The sequence below is a fragment of the Hylobates moloch genome, unplaced genomic scaffold (assembly GCF_009828535.3).
Source record: "Hylobates moloch isolate HMO894 unplaced genomic scaffold, HMol_V3 SCAFFOLD_5, whole genome shotgun sequence".
Lineage (NCBI taxonomy): Eukaryota > Metazoa > Chordata > Mammalia > Primates > Hylobatidae > Hylobates > Hylobates moloch.
In genome coordinates, this window is record NW_026652280.1 from 98,227,072 (window position 1) to 98,245,731 (window position 18,660).

An 18,660-nucleotide genomic window follows, 5' to 3' on the forward strand; every position below is an offset into this window, starting at 1 on the left:
CAGGCCCTGGCCTGAGTGGTTTTTGCATGTTTTAAATAATTTAGTCCTAACATTCTCATGAAATAGAATCCTAACATTCTCATGAATTCTCTCTATTATTATCCCCATTTTATGGATGAGTAGTCTGAGGCAAGAGATTAAGTAACTTGCCTAAAGTCTCACAGCTAGTAAATGTCAGGGCCAGCATTTACATCTGGGAGGGGAACTCAGGAGCCTACATTCTTGTCTCAGTGAGTGCTTTAAGAATTTGCTAGCTCTTATTATTATCATCATCATGAGTTCCCATTTATCAATCAGTCACAAGAATTTACTAAGAGTTTATGCTTAGCACTGTGTTAGTTATTGCAGGCTCTATCAACAAAGTATATGTAACAGGATTTCTGCTCGTGAGGAGTTTATCATCTGATTGGAGTGAGATATGAACAATATGGATGAAATGATTTGATAACAAGTGCTAAATAGCATAGTATGGACTCAAAATGCAGTAGAAATGGATTTAGTTACTGAAAGGATCATTGGGTAAATTGAACTAGTTAGGAAAGTTTATTAGAGACAGTACTACTTGAATTCAGCCTTAGAAAAGTGGGCTGAAGGGCAGGATTGGGCTGTTTGGAGCACTAGAGTTTGGGAGGATTTAGAATTTCAAGGTTGGTCATTCAGCATTCAACAAATTTCTGTTGAGTGTATCCTATGTGCCTCACTCAATGGAGAATAAGATCCAAACTGATTGCTCAGTCACCGTTGTTTCTCTCCTGGCCAATCCAGGTTCATTTCCTGGAGATTGTGTTTTGTGGACTAGCAGTTTCCCAGTTGAAATGCTATTATTGCCCTGTTCGAGGTGGTCCATTGTTGATGTAATAAAGCCTTATTATCATGTGATTTGTGCCTGGATAGAATCATCATATGTGTCCAGGTCCTGGAAAGGAACTGCAGGGACCACTTGGTTATTCGTCTCTTCCTCTCTCCCGTCATTTCACCACCCCACTTCCCAATCCCACACATGCACATGCAACCACACTTTTTGCTTAGGAGAAATATAAGGCCTAGATCTAAGACTATAATCCAAATATTCAAACCTTTAGGATACTTTATTTAAACTGTGCTGTGTGAATTGTGAGTCAAATTAAGTGCTGTAGGACAAATGCCTACCATTTTTGTAAACCTACAGAGGGAATTATAAGCCCATATCCCAGTGCCAATAATTTTTGTCTTCCTAACACCCTTTTCACTGTTGTGCAAGCCCCTCAATATCAAAGAAATTCAGTAGGAAAGAGTGTTAAGAGACAGCAACACTTGCTGGAAATGGTAGGAGCCACTGCTCTAAAAACCACTTTTCCTCCCACAGAATGGTCTGGGATCTCCCCCAGTGGAGAGGGCACCCTCCGTTTGTGTGATCTAGATCTGCAAAGTGCCTGCATAGCCAGAGCCAATGGAGCATTCTTTTGGTTTGTGGCCTGCCTGTTGCACCTCCTATCAGGCAGCTACATGTTGAATTTGTTGCTTGGGGTTGTCTTTGTTATAAACACAGTGGCTAATGTTCTAGTGGTCCCAGGCCCGTTAGTCAATGTGAGGGGATGGAGTAAACAACAGAGAGATCCAGAGTGGATCCTGGGTGATGAAACTGTGGCGAGAGCTGCAGGGATCTGGCTACTGGAAAACTTGACTCTGATTTTCTCTTGGCTGGCCTTCTGTCAGCATCCTAGCCAACTATGTATATCAAGTATACTTTGTAGAGCTCAGTCTATGGGTTGAGAGACCCATTTCAGGTTGTTGGAGACTTGGTGCTAAAGAAACAAAAAAATAGAAGATGTAAGTCTCTTCTTCAGAACAGGTATTTTATTAAACAGATCACACGGTAGAATATGTGAGTTTCTTTTAAAAGCAGTACACAGGCAGGGATCTGTGATGATAGCATAAGTCAGATGCTTAAGGGCCAGGAGATGCAAAGAATAGAAGTGTCATCATTCGAGAATTCATTGAGAAAGGCTTCCTAAAGGAGGGGAGCTTCCGGACAGGTTTTAGAAGGGTAGAACAGGAATTTCCAGGGGGACCTGGAATAACCTCCCCTGCCTTCACGCCCTTCTTTCTTCTACTTCTGGCAGGGCTTCCTGAAGTCACCAGCTAAGAATGTGGAGAATATGGACTCAGCCTGTGAAGCTCTGGCCCCCCTCCCACTTCTGCCCCCCATTACAGTTGGGAGCTTAGGTTGCCATGACTCAGTTTGCATCTACCTGCAGTTACCTCAGCTGAAGAACAGGTTGCATACAGCCTGCCCAAGGAAGGGGATTGCAGGACAAGCAGACCTCATACCGTCAACTCCCATTACTTCCACAAGTTACCCATTTGATGGTTTAACCTCAGTGGTTTTAAAGTAGAACACTAACTTTCCTCTGCCACCCAGTACTTTCCTGTCGACGTTGGTATGAACTCAGGGAAAGGGAGCTAATTTGAAATCCACCTTAAGAAAGTAAATTAGAAAGGTGAATCTTCTGGGCCAAATGACACACTTTTAAAAAGCAAAATGAAGACTTCTTGGATTGGCCATTATCCTGGGTACCTGTTTTATGGTTGGTCCTTTATTTGCGCCAATAATCAAAAATCGACTCAAGTAACAACTCCGTTTATACAAGGTATAAAGTAAAGTATGCCTTCTTTGAAGAAAATCCAGTCATTTGAGAATTTATATTTAAGGTATTGTCACTTTCAGGATGATTTACTTCAGAACATATTTACTTATCTTTTCAGGAAAACATTAGGTAAAACAAGATATGCCTGTAGGGCCGGGCACGGTGGATCATACCTATAATCCCAGCACTTTGGGAGGCCTAGGCAGGTGGCTCACTTGAGGTCAGGAGTTTGAGACCAGCCTGGCCAACATGGCAAAACCCCATTTTTACTAAAATTACAAAAATTAGCCTGGCATGTTGACGCATGCTATAATTCCAGCTACTCAGGAGACTGAGGCACAAGAATCACTTGAACCTGGGAGGCGGAGGTTGCAGTGAGCTGAGATCGCACCACTGCACTCCAGCCTGTGTGACAGAGTGTGACTCTGTCTCAAAAAAATTTAAAAAAGATACTCTTGTAGAGTGGTTTTAGGATGACAAGTAATTTAATTATCACAGTGCCCTGCAAAAAGTACAAGGCTTGGTCTTCCCATCTTACTGTTAGGAAAGCTGAGACTGAGAAGTGGTGTGGCTTGCCCAGTGCCACACAGTGGCTACAATGTGGCGAGGAGGAAACCTAATTCCACAGATGGAGGCCTTTCCCTTCGACCCTGGCAAGTCCCTGTGACAGATGCTTGTTCTTTATCTTGTAGGTTCTAGGTTCTGCTCGTCTCCTTTGCCCTTTGTTGAAAACCAGGAAACTCAAATGAAAATATACTTATTCATCTTGTGGATATCACCAATGCAGACACAGAATTGCTTCTAGATCATGGTTGATGATGGTGTCTGTTGTTTCTTTTCTAGTTGAAATGAATTTGGCTGTGGTCTGCCCTCCCTTTATTCTTTAGAGAGAATCTTTCCTTTCCAGGCTAGGGATGTAGTTCTGCCTGGGTGCAGAGACCTGATATGCTGAAGAAGAATTATAAGGGACAATGAATCAAGCAGAATTAAGAAAGGACGTAGGACGTGAGATGACCTAGCTCAGCTCCCTCGTCGTGGGGATGATACAGCCAAGGCACAGGGAGGGAAGCTGGGACTTTGGTATCAGGCACACTTGAACTTGTGTCCTGGCTCTACTATTTAATAGCTGTATGGCCTGGGGCGACTTATGTAACTTATCTGAACCTCATTTTCCTTATCCGTAAAGGAAAATAACACTGTTATCTCACCAGGTTGTCAGGATTAAATGAATGCCTGTAACACATGCTTATTATATGTAATTTTCTTCTCTCTTTTCAAGGATATATAAAAAGATAAGGGCAGAGTGGGTCTAGAACCCAGATGTCTAGGCTGCCAGCTGTCAGTCCTGCCCTCTTGTCAGAAGGGCCTGCCCCCTCCCTCCTGCTGGGGCAGCCTCCATGATTTCCCTTCCTGTGGCTTTGCTCTCCACCCCTGACTTCTACTTCTAATAACCAGATCTTGGATCTTCCTGAAAGTTGCTTTATGTTGTCTGGAGTTGCGCAGCTAGTAAATGGCAGAATTAGCACCAATATCTAGGTCTCCTGGCTTCCTCTTGATGTCTTGAGATGCTATTCTTTTCATTGAACATAAGTTTGATGGAGGACTCCATGACAAAAGCAAATAAATATAGGCTTAACATAATATTCGGCAGTAGATCATCTAGGAACTCTTAGGAGATCTGTAAGATGGTTGCATCTATGTTAGATAACTCAGGACTTGATTTTGTGTTTCAAGGCAGGATGTGCTTGCTTTGGCAGTAGCTTACTAATTATGTCTGACTTAGGGTCTTACAGCAAAGAATAGCACCCATTTTTAAAGTACTGCAGAGTGCCAGCCATTGTACTAGATACTGTACTTACATTACACCAGTTCTTAAAACAGCCTGATAGGATAGGTGGCTAATATTCCCGTTTTGTAGATGAGAAAACTGAGGTTCGCAGAAAATAGTTTGCTCTCAGTCCCACAGATGGCCAGAGGCAGAGCCAGGCGTGTTCTAACTCCACACTTCACCACACTGCTCCTCAATGTCAATGTAAATTCCTGGGCATAGCTTGGGCATTGAGCTTTTTCTGAGAAATATGTGACAAATTAGATAAGTCAGATGTGAGCTTGTGCCAATACCCATGCTGATAGAGCCTGCAAGGCTGATGGGGTGTTGGGTTCTGAGTGGAGAAAAGGGTGCACAGCCTAGGGCTCTGCTTCCTTTCTGGGAGACAGTTGTGCCTCTTTACTCTAGGACTCACAGTCCAGCGAACAAGGAGAGAGGTCAACAGTGTGGGAGGTGCTTTGGCAGAAATATACACCAGGTGCTGTGGGAGACAGAAGTTCCTGGAGGGATGACTCTGGGCAGGCTTCTAGTTTTCTTTGACTGTTCTGAAGGGCAAGGAGGTCTCACCACTGGAGCGAAGGTGGAAATGTGGTGCAGCTGTGGCCAAAGGAGGCCAGACCAGTGCTGTCCAATAGAAAGATAGTGCAAACTACATGTAATTTAACATTTTCTAGTAGCCATAGTAAAAAAAAAAAAAAAGTGAAATTATTTTAATGATCTATTTCATTTAACCCAATATATTCAAAATACTCTAATATAAAAAGTTATTGAAATATTTTCCTTTTTTTTTTTTTTTACTAAAACTTTAAATCTGATGTGCATTTTATACATTGTATTTCAATTTGAACCAGCCACATTTCTGGTGCTCTTAGCCACATGTGACCTGGGGTTCCTGTTAGTGCAGGGCTAGAGTGTACTCCCAGTGTCAGCTCCTAGTAACGCACTCTCAGCAGTCTGTCCCTCACCTGTGCTTTCTAGGGCATTCCACACATTGCTGTCTTTCAGGTGCACATCTGCTCTGCCGCAGCTGGTCTCTGGGCCTCCAGCCTTTCCTCCTCCAGGCCACTCTAGTCACTGCAGTCAGACTTATCTTTTTAAAGGCTAAACCTGATCCTATTACTCCTTCGAGAAAGCCTTCAACAGCTCCCCCATCTGTAAATAATCAAATCTATAATCCTTAGATACCATTTAAGGCCCTCCATAACCTTTTTCCCTCCATCATACTCCCTAGCAATGATATGTTACTTTAGTATTTGCAGAACCTTTTGACATGCTTTATCCCACTTAATTCTCACAGCAGCTGTGTGAGATAGGTAGGACAGGGCAGGTGAATTATAAGGCTCAGAGAGTTTAAGAGAGGTTCCTGACTGGGCATGGTGTCTCACACTTGTAATCCCAACACTTTGAGAGGCTGAGGCGGGAGGATTGCTTGAGCCTAGGAGTTCAAGACCAGCCTTGGCAACAAAGGGAGACCCCAACTCTACAAAAAAAAATTTTTTTTAACTAGCCAGATACAGTGGTGCAGACCTGTAATCCCAGCTACTTGAGAGGCTGAGGCAGAAGGATCACTTAAGACCAGGAATTGGAGGTTTCAGTGAACTATTATCATACTACTGCACTCCAGCCTGAGTGACAGAGCAAGACTTTGTCTCACACACAAAAAAAAAAAAACAGAGAGAGAGAGAGAGAGGTTCCTAAGCTCAGCCAGCTAGTAAGTGGCAGAATCAGGATGGAGACCCTTGTCTTTTTTATTTTATCTCTTGTTACACTCCCTGTTGTGAGATCCATCCCCTTTTCTCCCATATTGCATTGACAGCCTCCCCAGAGTCCCTGTGTCCTCCCTCTGCCTTCTGCTGCTGCTTCCTCCCCTAGAATGTCCTTCCACAGCATAGCTACCTGTCAGAATCCTCCCCTTCCTCCAAGGCTCTGGTTAAAGTCCACCTCCTCTCTGATTTCTTCTTTGTCCATCCCCTCCCCAAATCTACTTTGTAACTACCAACACACTTTAACATGCAGTTTCTTATTTAGTTGATGCTTCACTGTCTTATGTGCAGAATTCAATTCTAGCAATCTGGGGCACTGAAGAATTTAGGAGCTTAAATAGTTCTTACAGGGTCGCCAGTGGTACTGCCCGCCTAAGTCCATAGAGAGGCTAACACCCTTCTAGCTTATTAGTCTTTGTTAAAACTATGAAATTATTAATTTAATCCTAATTTATATGCATTGTGGAGGTCACTCAAAAATGTTTCTCTCAACTGCTGTGATAAGTATAGGCTTATTTTGATGTCTAAAGATCTGTTACCTGTATCTGATTTCATCTTCCAACACATATTTATTGAATATCTACTATGTACTGTGTTCTGGAGCTGCTCTGTGCTCTAGAGAACAAGATACATGAAGTTTATCATTAAATGGGAAAAGAGCAGACATTTAAAAAAGCACCCAAACAGACCAGGCACAGTGGCACATGTCTGTAATCCCAACACATTGGGAGGCTGAGGCGGAGGATCCCTTGTGCCCAGGAGTTTGAGACCAGCCTGGGCAAGATAGAGCTCATCTCTATTTAAAAAAAAAAAAAAAAAAAGCTGGGCAGCTACTCAGGGAGCTTAGGTGGGAGGATTGCTTGAGCTTGAACCCGGGAAGTCGAGGCTGCAGTGAGCCGTGATTGCACCACTGCACTCCAGCCTGGGCAACAGAGTGAGACCCTATCTCAAAAAAAAGAAGAAGAAGAAGAAAAGGCACCCAAAGAATAGTGTAGTTACTATTGAGTTAGGCACATTACAAAGGTAAATTTCAGGGAGACTCAACACAGGAAGTGTCAGAGAGGGCCTCTCTGAGAAAGAGACACTTCAGCTAAACCCTGAGGAATGAGTGTAGGTTCCCCAGGCCAAGGTGGGAGAGAAGGCCCCTGAGGTTGAAATACAGTGAGTGAGAGGGAGGGTGACCAGATACACGGCTTGAGAATAGGCATGAGACCTCACCCAAGGACGTGCTAGCCATGTGCAGGATTTGGAACTTCATGCAAGGACAGTGGGAAACCACAGAAGGGTATATATCCTCTAATTTCTCTCTTTAAAAGATCACTCTGTGTGTAAGAATGGGTAGGAGCTAGAGTAGACATGGGGAGGCCAGTTCTTCTAGGTGAGAGATGATGGTGTCTTAAATGAGCATGGTGGCAGAGACGGGGAGAAGAGAAGTAGGTGGATTTCAGAAATGTTAGGAGGTCATATCAGTAGGACTTGTCAATTGATTGGATTTGCAGAGAGATGTCAAAGATAATCTCAGATTTCTGGCATGAGCAAGTGCACGGCAGTGTTTTACGGAGGAGGAAACATTTGATCAGGAGCAGGGCTGGGGAGATTAATTGCAGTTTGACTGTTGTAGCTTTGAGGTGTCAGTGAAGGTGATTTGGTTCTCCCAATTACCCTTTGAGAAAGGTAGTATTATCCACATTTGTTATTGGGAAACTAAGGTTTGGAGAGGTTGGATGACTTGCCTAAGACTACATAGCCAAGAAAGGGCTGAGCCTGAGCTTGGGCCAGTATTTTGACTCCTAAAGCTGTGCTTTTAAAACCATACCACATGGCCTGTGTGCTGAATATTCAATGTTGAACCAAGCTAACCAACCTTCTCAACACACCAGTTCTCTGCCTCCCTTCTCCACACACAACTGTCTGCCAAATTGTCTGCTCTGATAGTCAAACAAATCCTAAAATCTCTTCTTGTCTAAGACCTTCATGAAAGTAGAAAGGTGAGATTTACTGGCCCTGCCCTATCTAGAATTTGAACACCCTGGGGGTATTTTTCACTCACTCATTCTAGTTCTGTTCCCCTCACACCTGACATTTTTCAAGCATAGGTCACCTACTGTACACCTGAAAAAAAAAAAAAAAACAGCAAAAAACCACAATAAAACCATTTGCAGAGGACTTTACACTTTCAAAGCACTTAATAAATATTATCTTTTTTGCCCTCACATTAGCCCTGGAAGAAAGAAAGGACATGTATGGTCCTTCAGCTAACATTTTTGGAGCAACCCTCACTATGCACCAGGCACTGTGCTGGAACTCGGCTGGTGATACAAGGATGAGTAAGACATGGTCCCTGTTCTCAGGGGCTTAAAGTCTAAAAGAGACGACAGACTAACAGATGATATCAGTATGTGTTCATTTTGCAGATAAGAAAGATGATAGACTGATGATAGACTCAGAAATTAAGAGACTTGTTTCAAGAGTTTCTCCAAGTTACGGTCCTCTGAATAAGGAATGGCTTGGGCTGCTTGTTGAAATAGATTCCACACCGCAGACCTGCTGAATTGGATCCCTAAGGGTGGGGCCTCAGGTGATTCATATGCTGCTGGATAGCTAGGAAGTGATCCAACTGAGGAGTGAACCTTCTCTGGTGCACTGCCAGAGACCATTTGTCTATTCTCTAGTTTAAGAGATGAGGGAACTAACTGATGCTTATAGATCAGCAGTGGTTGTCTGCAAACAGCCCTCTTTCCTCATAGCCCTTACTGTAGGGATGTGCAGGCCTAGGAGGGTGTGTTTGCCAGCCTCATACCAGAGGGAAAATTCTACCCGGAGGCAGAATCCATAGAAAGTTAGGGTGCCAGGAGCCTGCTGAAAACTCCACCCTGGGAGATAAGGGAAACCAACCAGTAAGACCAGGTCAGAGTTCAGTAAGTATGGACTTTATCTGGAGCTAAGGTCCTGGTAGGGTGGCTCTTTCCTGGTTTACTGCTCTTGTCTTTAGGGAAGGGCCCAGGAATATTACTTTGCCCCAGACTCAGGAAAAGCTAGCTCAGCCTGCGTATAGTGTGCTTTTTTTATCTTTCTCTATCCATCTATCTTATGTATGTGTATTATGTATTTATATACATATATAGCATATGTGTATTATATATATCTTTAATCATGTCATATATGTATATATTGTATGTGTGTGGGCACATGTGATGTATATATGTGTATATGTCTGGAATGTGTGTGTATGTATGTAAAAGAGAAAATAAAGACCACACAAATCTACATGTGGCATATACAGGTCATATAATTTTTTATTTAGGAGCACAGACCTTGAAGTCACACCAACTTTATGCACATCTTAACTTCATTTATTTAACCTCTCTGTTCACGCACTGGAAAATGGGGATGTACTACCTGTTTCACCAGACTTTTGTGAGTATTGAATTAGATAAGGTTATATCAAGTGCTTAGCACAGCACGTGGTAGGTAGTAAGAACTTTATCATTATTACCACAGAACGTGGATGTTCTAGGCCTTGTCCTCATTTACACATTTGTGATGGGGTAGGCGTAAGGGTGAGGAGACCAGGAACCTCCCATTGACAGATGGAAAGGACATGATGTTATTTGCTTATCTGTGTTTTTTTAAACACCAGAAGCCAGTCCTGTTTGGCCACCTTAAGTTCGAATTCGTATACTTTGTAGGGGTCTGAGTGAAGCAGTGGGCAGTATAAGCTGTGGGCAGTGGTGACTGGGAAAGGTAAGACATGCCCATCTGGAGAGGGCTGCCACCACTCATTTTCAGCTGATTGTCTCTGTGAGACCGTAAGCTCGAGGATTCCAGAACTTCTGACTGACCTTTCAAGAGAAGTCAGAAATCTGTATTTTATTGCTTAGCAACTAACTTTTAAAATAAATATATATATGTATGTATATATACACATTCACACACAGACACACCGCAGACCAACAAAAAGGATATGTGGGCTCTCTGGAAGGTCACGAAGCATCTCCTTGCTTTGTCGCCCACCCTGTAGGCTGGGGTGAGGAGCATGTGGATGCATAGTTAGAAGGCACCTGCTCTGTGCCTTGTGCTGCACTCAGGCATACCGAGAAGTCCACACTACAACCTCTGCCCTCCAGCAGATAGGCAGGACTGACCCACCGGGCCACAGGGAGCCTTGGAGGAGGGGAGAATGTGTGCGCCAATGCAGGCTGCATTGTAAAGAAGAGAAAGAGTTCTGCAAGTTACTCTACAGATATTGTAAGTGAAAAAAGCAAAGTGCAAAAAGGGGATGATACTACCTGTTGTGTAAGGAAGAAAGGAAAATAAGAATATGTATAGGTATTTATTTAGTTTTACAAGAGGAAACACAGGAAGAAAACCAAAAACAAATGAGTGCCTAACTCAGTAGTAACTACACTATTGTTTGGGTGCCTTTTCTTCTTCTTCTTCTTCTTTTTTTTTTTTTTTGAGATAGGGTCTCACTCTGTTGCCCAGGCTGGGGTGCAGTGGTGCAATCACGGCTCACTGCAGCCTCGACTTCCTGGGTTTAAGCTCAAGCCATCCTCCCACCTAAGCTCCCTGAGTAGCTGCCTAGCTTTTTTTTTTTTTTTTTTTTTAAATAGAGATGAGCTCTGACTATCTTGCCCAGGCTGGTCTCAAACTCCTGGGCACAAGGGATCCTCCACCTCAGCCTCCCAATGTGTTGGGATTACAGGCATGTGCCACTGTGCCTGGTCTGTTTGGGTGCTTTTTTAAATGTCTGCTCTTTTCCCATTTAATGATAAACTTCATGTATCTTGTTCTCTAGAGCACAGAGCAGCTCTGGGGAATGGGGGGAAAGAATAGATACACTTCTGAATATACTTTTAAAATTTCATTTTGATTTTTCAACCGTGTAAATGTTTAATATATTCAAAAAATGAAATTAGCTTGAAAAAAAGCAAACCCTAAAATTCAGTACAAATATAAACAGAAACACAAATATGTCTCAAATTGATAACATAAAAACAGATTAAGACCGAGCACAGTGGCTCATGCCTGTAATCCCAGTGCTTTGGGAGGCCGAGGCAGGTGGATCACTTGAGCCCAGGAGTTCAAGACCAGCCTAGGCAACATGGCGAAACCCCATCTCTATAAAAAATACAAAAATTAGCCAGGTGTGGCGGTGTGTGCCTGTAATCCCAGCTACTTGGGAGGCTAAGGCGGGAGGATCACTTGAACCCAGGAGGCAGAGGTTGCAGTGAGCTGTAATTGTGCCACTGCACTCTAGTCTGGGCGATGGAGTGAAACCCTGTCTCAAAAAACTAAACAAAACAAAAAACCCAACGGATTAACCCAGAAATTTTCACACACATTACTGATGGTACTGGGATATAGTCTGAGGACAAAAAGAACTGCAAGAAAACCTTGAACTTCATAGATTTGTTGTTACTAGTGATACTGATGTAGTAACTCCAGGAACTATCTTTTCTGCATATTGAATAGAGCAGCGAGTAAATATATTGGTATTGTTTAGGAACGGGGTTCTCAATATGAGAAAAGGAAGATAAAATGTGGAATGGGGAAGATGAAGAACCCTGTTGTGTTGAGTTCAAATTGGAGATACCAGTGTGAACTCAAAAATTTATAATAAATTTTTCTAGCTCTGTCCATTAAAAGGGCCTGGAACAAGGGACAGCTCAGCAGCAATGAGTACCTAGCAGTCAGATCTTGTTTCTAAATGCATTTCCTGCTAAAAGGAACAGGGCTCCTTGGAGAAATGTTTGATTCCAGGTCTGGCATAGGGAAAGTACAAGGTGAGCATGGAGTATCTTTTTGTGCCAGAAAGCAAGGACATGATCAAAAACAGATGGTGACATGTTAAAAGGACACAGGAGCTGGCTTTCAGAAGCTCACACTGGTCAAATTGGAACATTTTAAACTTTTTTTTTTTAAAGGGTAATAGACTATAATATATTATTACTTTTGGGGGGAAACAAGATCTGTGAGTTCATAGCACTACTCCAGAAAAGGGATGAGATGACATTCTTTATAAAAGCTTACTGGCTAATATATGTTGAAGGAATGATATAATTAGCAAATTGCCATTTTGCAGGCATCAGTGCAATAAGCGCTTTAGGCAAGAATCGCCTATGGAGAGTAAAACTATTGGATGAGAGATTGTTGGAAAACAGAGTATCTATGCAGTCTCAAAATACCATCCCACAGATTTCTCATTAATTCAAATGAGAAAATAGATTTTTACCATTGAAAAAATCTCAGGAGTACCACTTTACCTAAGTAATCAAACCTACCACCACCAAAATGGAGCAAGCTATCCAACATCACTTATATAATAGTTTCTTAAAAATGTTTAACATGAATCTAACCATGAGGAGGCGTCAGATGAATCCAGATTGTAGGCCATTCAACAAGATTACTGGCCTAGACTCTGCAAAATGTCAGTATTATGAGAGACAGGACCAAGAAAAGTAGGGAGGGTTCTAGATTAAATTAATATGAAAGAGACAGGACGTAAGTATAATTCGAGATCTTTGATTGGCTCCTGAATTGAGGCAATTGGGGAATAGCTATAAAGAACTTAATAAGACAGTTGGGAAAATTTGAATGTGTACTGTATATTAGATGATATTGTATTAGACTCATTGGGTGTGCTGATGGCATTGTGGTTATATAGAAGAATTTCAATGCTCTTAGGGGATATAGGCTAAAATGGGGTAAAGTGTCATGATGTCTGCAATTTTCAAGTGAGAAAAAATGCATAAACTAAGATAAAGCAAATGTTACAAATGTTAGTTGCTGAATCTAAATGAAGGACATATAGATATTCACCATGCCGCTTCTTCATTGTTAATGTAGTTTGACATTTTTCAAAATAAAATGTTGGGGTAAATGAAATGTGTGCTGCAGTGGTCAGGGATTGCTTCGTGGAGTCAATGCCATTTGATCAGGACCTTGAAAAAGTAGTAGGAGATGGACAGAGATGACAAGGGATGGCAACCATCAAATCAGAGGTGGGAATGAGTATAGCATCGCTTAGGATCCAATAGAGGTAGGTAATAGGCAAGTAATCAGACGAATTTGAAAAGACGTTTGGGTCCACAGGATGAAAGTCCTTTAGTACCAGGTTATTGGAGGCACATCTGATTGTGTAGATAATAAGGAGAGAAATGATAAGTTCGTGATGAGAGGGCCTGAGGGAGTAGCATTTGAGTAAGTTAGTCTGTGGTGGTGGAGTGCTGGATGGACTGGAGAGTGGAAAAGAGGTTTTTTTCAGTAATCCAGGCATGAGGCACTAGACCTGTGGCTTCAAGGGATGAGTGTCAATGATTATGTAAAGAAAGGAGCGACTCTGGGAAATGATTATAAAAAACCTACAGGTTTCTTTGACTGGCAGTGGAGGATAACTGAGAAGTTGGGTCAGAAAATCTGTCTCAGTGGTGCCATTTAGAGTACAAATTTGGGGGGAAATTCTCCACTCTTCAGGGCCGCCTCCATACCCCCAGGTTTAGGCTGAGCAGAATCTGAGCTCTGCTGCCAAATTTTGATGAGAATGTCATCAGGAAAAGGGAGGGGCCACCATTAAAGTCTTTTCTATCTATGACAGCCTCCATTTCAGGCCAAACTACCCTCCTGTCTCCTTTCCTTGTTTCTCAGATTTTTAACCTTCCAAGGTCTTTCTCCCAAATATGTGCTCAGACTCACAACCCAGCTGACACAATAGTCTGTCCATTGATTCTGTCCACCAGGCCTGCCTTCCATAGGCATTTCTTCCTCCTTCAGTTCAGTGGTCGTTTTCTCTCCTTTAAGCTCTCAGAAAAAAAAAATTTTTTTGCATCTGTTGCAAGTATACTTACGTTGCCATCTCCTTGTCCCCCACATACCTGCCCTAGCCTCTGATTTTATTTTAGAGAAACTTTTGGTGACTGCTGAAATGGTCTTTGTCCATGCCCCTAACAGTTGTTGACAGCAGGGACATGGACCTTTTGGTTCATTTGCCTTTGATTATGTGGAATTGCCCATGCCTTAGCTCAAATGCAAACCAAATCAGGTTCTCAGGTTCAAATGCACCTTCTAGGCTTTAATATGGTCATAGGAAACCAGCTTCCTGGTGGGGTCAAGAACAAGGCAAGAAGGCCCGAGGTGTCCCAAGATAAGATGGGCTTTCTCTTTAGGTAGGAAGGAGGAGGAGTTCAAGCCCAGCGTGGATAGCCCTGTGCAGTCATAGAGAATAAAGTAGGCAGAACATGTAGGAGGAAGGGACAGCGTAGGCAGAGACAGAAGCCAGAAACCATAGCAAGTGAAAGGAGGACAGTAAAGAGCAGGGACCAAGAATAGGACTGAGCCCCTCCCTACTGTGTCAGGCACTGGGGGCACAGCAGCAAGACCCTCTCTGCTTTCATGGACCTTCCAACCTTGCTTGTACGGCTTTACAGACAAGTGAACAGCAGCATTTTCAGTTGGGTATTTGAGCTGCAGGAAGGATAGATACTGGTAGCTGTGGAAAACATCAAAGGGCACTTCGCCGGGCATCAGGCATTATACTTCCTGTTAGATGCTGTGGCGAATGGCCTAGCCGAGGCCAGATGACTGTTCTCCCAAGTACAGTGGGGAGGTTCTAAAAGGTTTTAAGCAGCAAAATGACATGGGTAAATTTGGATGTTAGAAAGCTCATGGCTATTACTAAGCTCACCTTGTGGCCAGGTGCCTCCCCTGGGTCACTCTTGGCTCTGTTGTGGTTTTTCTTTGAACCAACCATCCCTAGTGTCTTGTCTGGTTTATGTCGTGTTTTGTTTTTCTTTCTCTTTCTTCCTCCTGTCCTGCGTCGCTCTCTCCTGGGCCCACGCTCTCTTCTTCCTTGATGTCCTTCTCTCTCTGATCCAAAGATCAGCCAGTAAAAAGCAGTCTCACCTGTCCAGGTAAGAGGGGTGCCATTGTGAGGGGGAACAAAGACCCCCTCCTTTATATTTATAAGTTACTTGTACCCTCACATGGTTTCAAACTTTAAAAGTACCAAAGAATATAATAAAAGCCTGCAGTTCCATTCCTGTGCCCCAGCCACCCAGTTTCCCTCCTCAGAGACAACTGTGTTATGTTTCTTTTGTATTCTTCCAGAGATATTTTAGATATTTTTGGATATGTAAATAAATATTTAAACATGTATAAACACATAATTCTCTCTTTTACTCACTTTTTTAAACTGTCCAATTAATTCTATATTTTGTTTATTTCACTCAGTAACATATCATGGAGATCATTCTCTATCATGTATAAAGAGCCTCTTCATTCTTTTTTATGACTGAGTTCTGTGTCATTATATTACTGTAATTTATTTAACCAGTCACTCATTGTGAATATTTAGATTATTTCCAGTGTTTTGCCATCACACACAGTGCTTCCATGAGTAGCCTTTCACTTAGTCATTTGCTATAAGTAGGATAGGAATTGCCCCTTTCTGAGGGGCAGCAACTATTGATTCAGGAACTTGCAACTTGTACACTTTTCCAAAAAGGAGTGCCACAGCAGTTATTGAAATTTCTTCTATTCCTATGAGGGTCCTAGTTGAAGAGGAGATCAAGCAGTGAATCCTTTGGTTTGGTGATGTGTACCACTTGGAGGTTTGGGGTCTTTAGTAGTTTCTAATTAGGCAAGGTGCCTCAGGCTGGCTGAGGGAATGGAGCTGAATATGGGGTTGGAATACTACCACCAAACAGACCAGATTCCTGTCCTCCCACGGTACCCAAAGGATAAATGGAATTTTCAAAGGCTTGGGCCATTCCTCTACTGTCTTTTCTAGAAAGTATGCAAGTTGCCAGTTACCCAGTGGGCTTGTACTCATGCCCATTTACCCTCCTGGAGATCACTGTTATGGAGAGGTGGAACTTTGAGGGACAAAGAGATGAAGCTAAATGGGGAGCTTGTCTCTGCTGCCGCCACTACAGCCGCATGCTGTGCTCATGCAGACCTCTGTATGTGTTTGACCCACCTCGTCCTTCCCTCCAGTCTCCCCTTCCTTTGCAAATCATCGCCTAAAACTAACTGGCTGTTTGTTTTTTTCCTGTCTTTTTCTTGCATTCATTTTCTCTGCTGCTCCGTTCTGTTCCATCAGCCCCATTGCAGCCTGGTAAGACCCAACAAGCGTGTATACGTGTGCACATCCCCTTCTTGCTATTGTCTCTTTGTCACCTAACTCCAGGAAGGGTTATTTTCCTGCACATCTTGCTGGGTATTAAAGGATCATGCTTGCCCTGCCAGCCCAGGATTCCAGATAGGTGGTGTTACCAGTGGTGTACACATGGCTAATGTCCTACCAGATTGGGTTACAGGGTGGGTAGGTTGGTCTCTCATTATCCAAGACTCAGGGCCCCTTTTGACAGAGCCTCCATCTACTACAAGGCTGATCCCTCCCTGCTGAGCTCATTGACGTGCTTTCCTTACCCCTTCTCCAGGTTAAGTAGCCTGTCTTCTCTGGGAGATTCTGCACCTGAGCGCAAGTCCCCTTCCCACCATCGCCAGCCTTCGGACACCTCTGAGACAACCGGTAACCTCCTTGGGCATTAATACACAAACACAGCCAGGCATGGTGGCACATGCCTGTATTCCCAGCTACTTGGGAGGCCAGTGGGAGGATCACTTGAGCCCAAGAGCTCTGGTCAGTAGTGTGCTATGCCAGTCAGGTGTCTGTACTAAGTTCAGCATCAATATAATGACCTCCCAGGAGCAGGGAACTACCAGGTTGCCCAAGGAGAGGTGAACTGACCCAGGTCAGAAATGGAACAGGTCAGAACACCCATGCTTCTCAGTAGTGGGATCACACCTATGAATAACCACTGTACTCCAGCCTGGGCAACATAGTGATACTCCATCTCTTTTTTTTTTTTTTTTAAAAAGCACATGGCCGGGCATGGTGGCTTATGCCTGTAATCCCAGCATTTTGGGAGGCCAAGGCAGGCAGATGACTTGAGGTCAAGAGTTTGAGACCAGCCTGGCCAACATGATGAAACCGCGTCTCTACTAAAAACACAAAAATTAGCCAGGCGTGGTGGTGCGTGCCAGTAGTCCCAGCTACTCAGGAGGCTGAGGCAAAAGAATTGCTTGAACCCAGAAGGCACAGGTTGCAGTGAGTCGAGATCGCACCACTGCACTCCAGCCTGGGTGACAGAGCAAGACTCTGTCTCAAAAGAAAACCCACATGGACACAGAGATGTACACTCATACAGACAGATCTGTATTCTCCAAATGTAAAGCAACTTAGTGTTTATGTTAAGCACATGATGTATACTAGGCATTGTGTTAATGGGTTTTATATAAATTGCCTCCATACATCAACGTAGAAACTAGGTTTTATTATCTTTATTTTGCAAATGAGAGAGCTGAGGCACAGAGAGGTTAAGAAATATATCCAAGTTCGCAAGCTTATTGGGGACTTGAAACCAGTTCTGTTTTAACTCTAGAATCCACACTTTAATCATTGCAGGATGCAATCACACATACTCATACACATGTACAGTGTCTAGTATACATTCACAGGGATAGAGACATTTGGTAGTCATAACCTCTGTTTCTTTTTGTTTTTTAATTCTGTATTTTTTTAAAGGATACATGACAGGAAGAAAACCCTTTTATTTCTGAAATAAAAGGGTTTTCTTCCTGCCATGTGTCCTTCCCTGGATTTGGCAAGAGACCACCCCTAAGTCACCCTGCATGAGTTATCCAGCTCTATAAAAAGAATCAACAAGCATTGGTATACCACTTGCTGCATTCATTGGATGTCACTTAACATGTAACTTCTAGGCTCACTTGGGCTTCAATCCTGGGAGGCTCCTTATCGGTAATATTAGTCTTCAGGAGGATGGCTAGACCTGGTCCTGCCCCTTCTTTGACCAGTCTCACCCGGACACACCAAAAGGGACAGACATGTATGTGAGAGACAAGCATTTTAGCACCTCAGAGAAGGGTAGTTTCTTATTTGGAATACAAAGTAAGTTATAGGTTTTGCCAACCACAAAGGGAGGCATGTCATTGCGATAGTGTTTAGACAGGAATAGTCTAGGGAATTTGGTTAGTGTGAAAAGGCTTCTTGAAGAAGAAAGGCACCGGGGCTTCCCTGGGTTAGTCTTGGCATGTGTACACTAACCTCCCAATGACACTGCGTACTCAACCTTTCTGTCCGCCTTCCAGGTCTTGTTCAACGCTGTGTCATTATCCAAAAGGACCAGCATGGCTTTGGCTTCACAGTCAGCGGGGATCGCATTGTTCTGGTGCAGTCTGTGCGGCCTGGTGAGTGTTGCATCCCTCCTGCCCACGGTGGACAGTACTTGCAAAGCCACCATGTATATGACAGTGCCATTCTACTTTCCTGTGGGGCATAAATGAATTACTCTAGAACTGGTTCTCCATGGGTGCCTGGGGAAGCCTCTTCAATGCTAAGCCCCCAGGCAGAATTTCTAGA

General features: G+C 43.2%; 1 protein-coding gene across 11 annotated transcripts in view; it reads left to right on the forward strand.

Annotated features, from left to right (window-relative positions):
- ARHGEF11 (Rho guanine nucleotide exchange factor 11) overlaps positions 1 to 18,660 on the forward strand; it is a 107,927-nt gene that overhangs the window by 39,921 nt on the left and 49,346 nt on the right. For 9 of the 11 annotated variants that reach the window (XM_032154093.2, XM_032154100.2, XM_032154096.2 and 6 more), the window contains exons 2-5: positions 15,095 to 15,127; positions 16,318 to 16,332; positions 16,658 to 16,749; positions 18,390 to 18,488. In XM_032154093.2, coding sequence (XP_032009984.1) covers positions 15,095 to 15,127; positions 16,318 to 16,332; positions 16,658 to 16,749; positions 18,390 to 18,488 — 239 coding nt within the window. The remainder of the gene's footprint in view (positions 1 to 15,094; positions 15,128 to 16,317; positions 16,333 to 16,657; positions 16,750 to 18,389; positions 18,489 to 18,660) is intronic. The other 2 variants (XM_032154095.2, XM_032154099.2) reach the window with 2 other exon arrangements.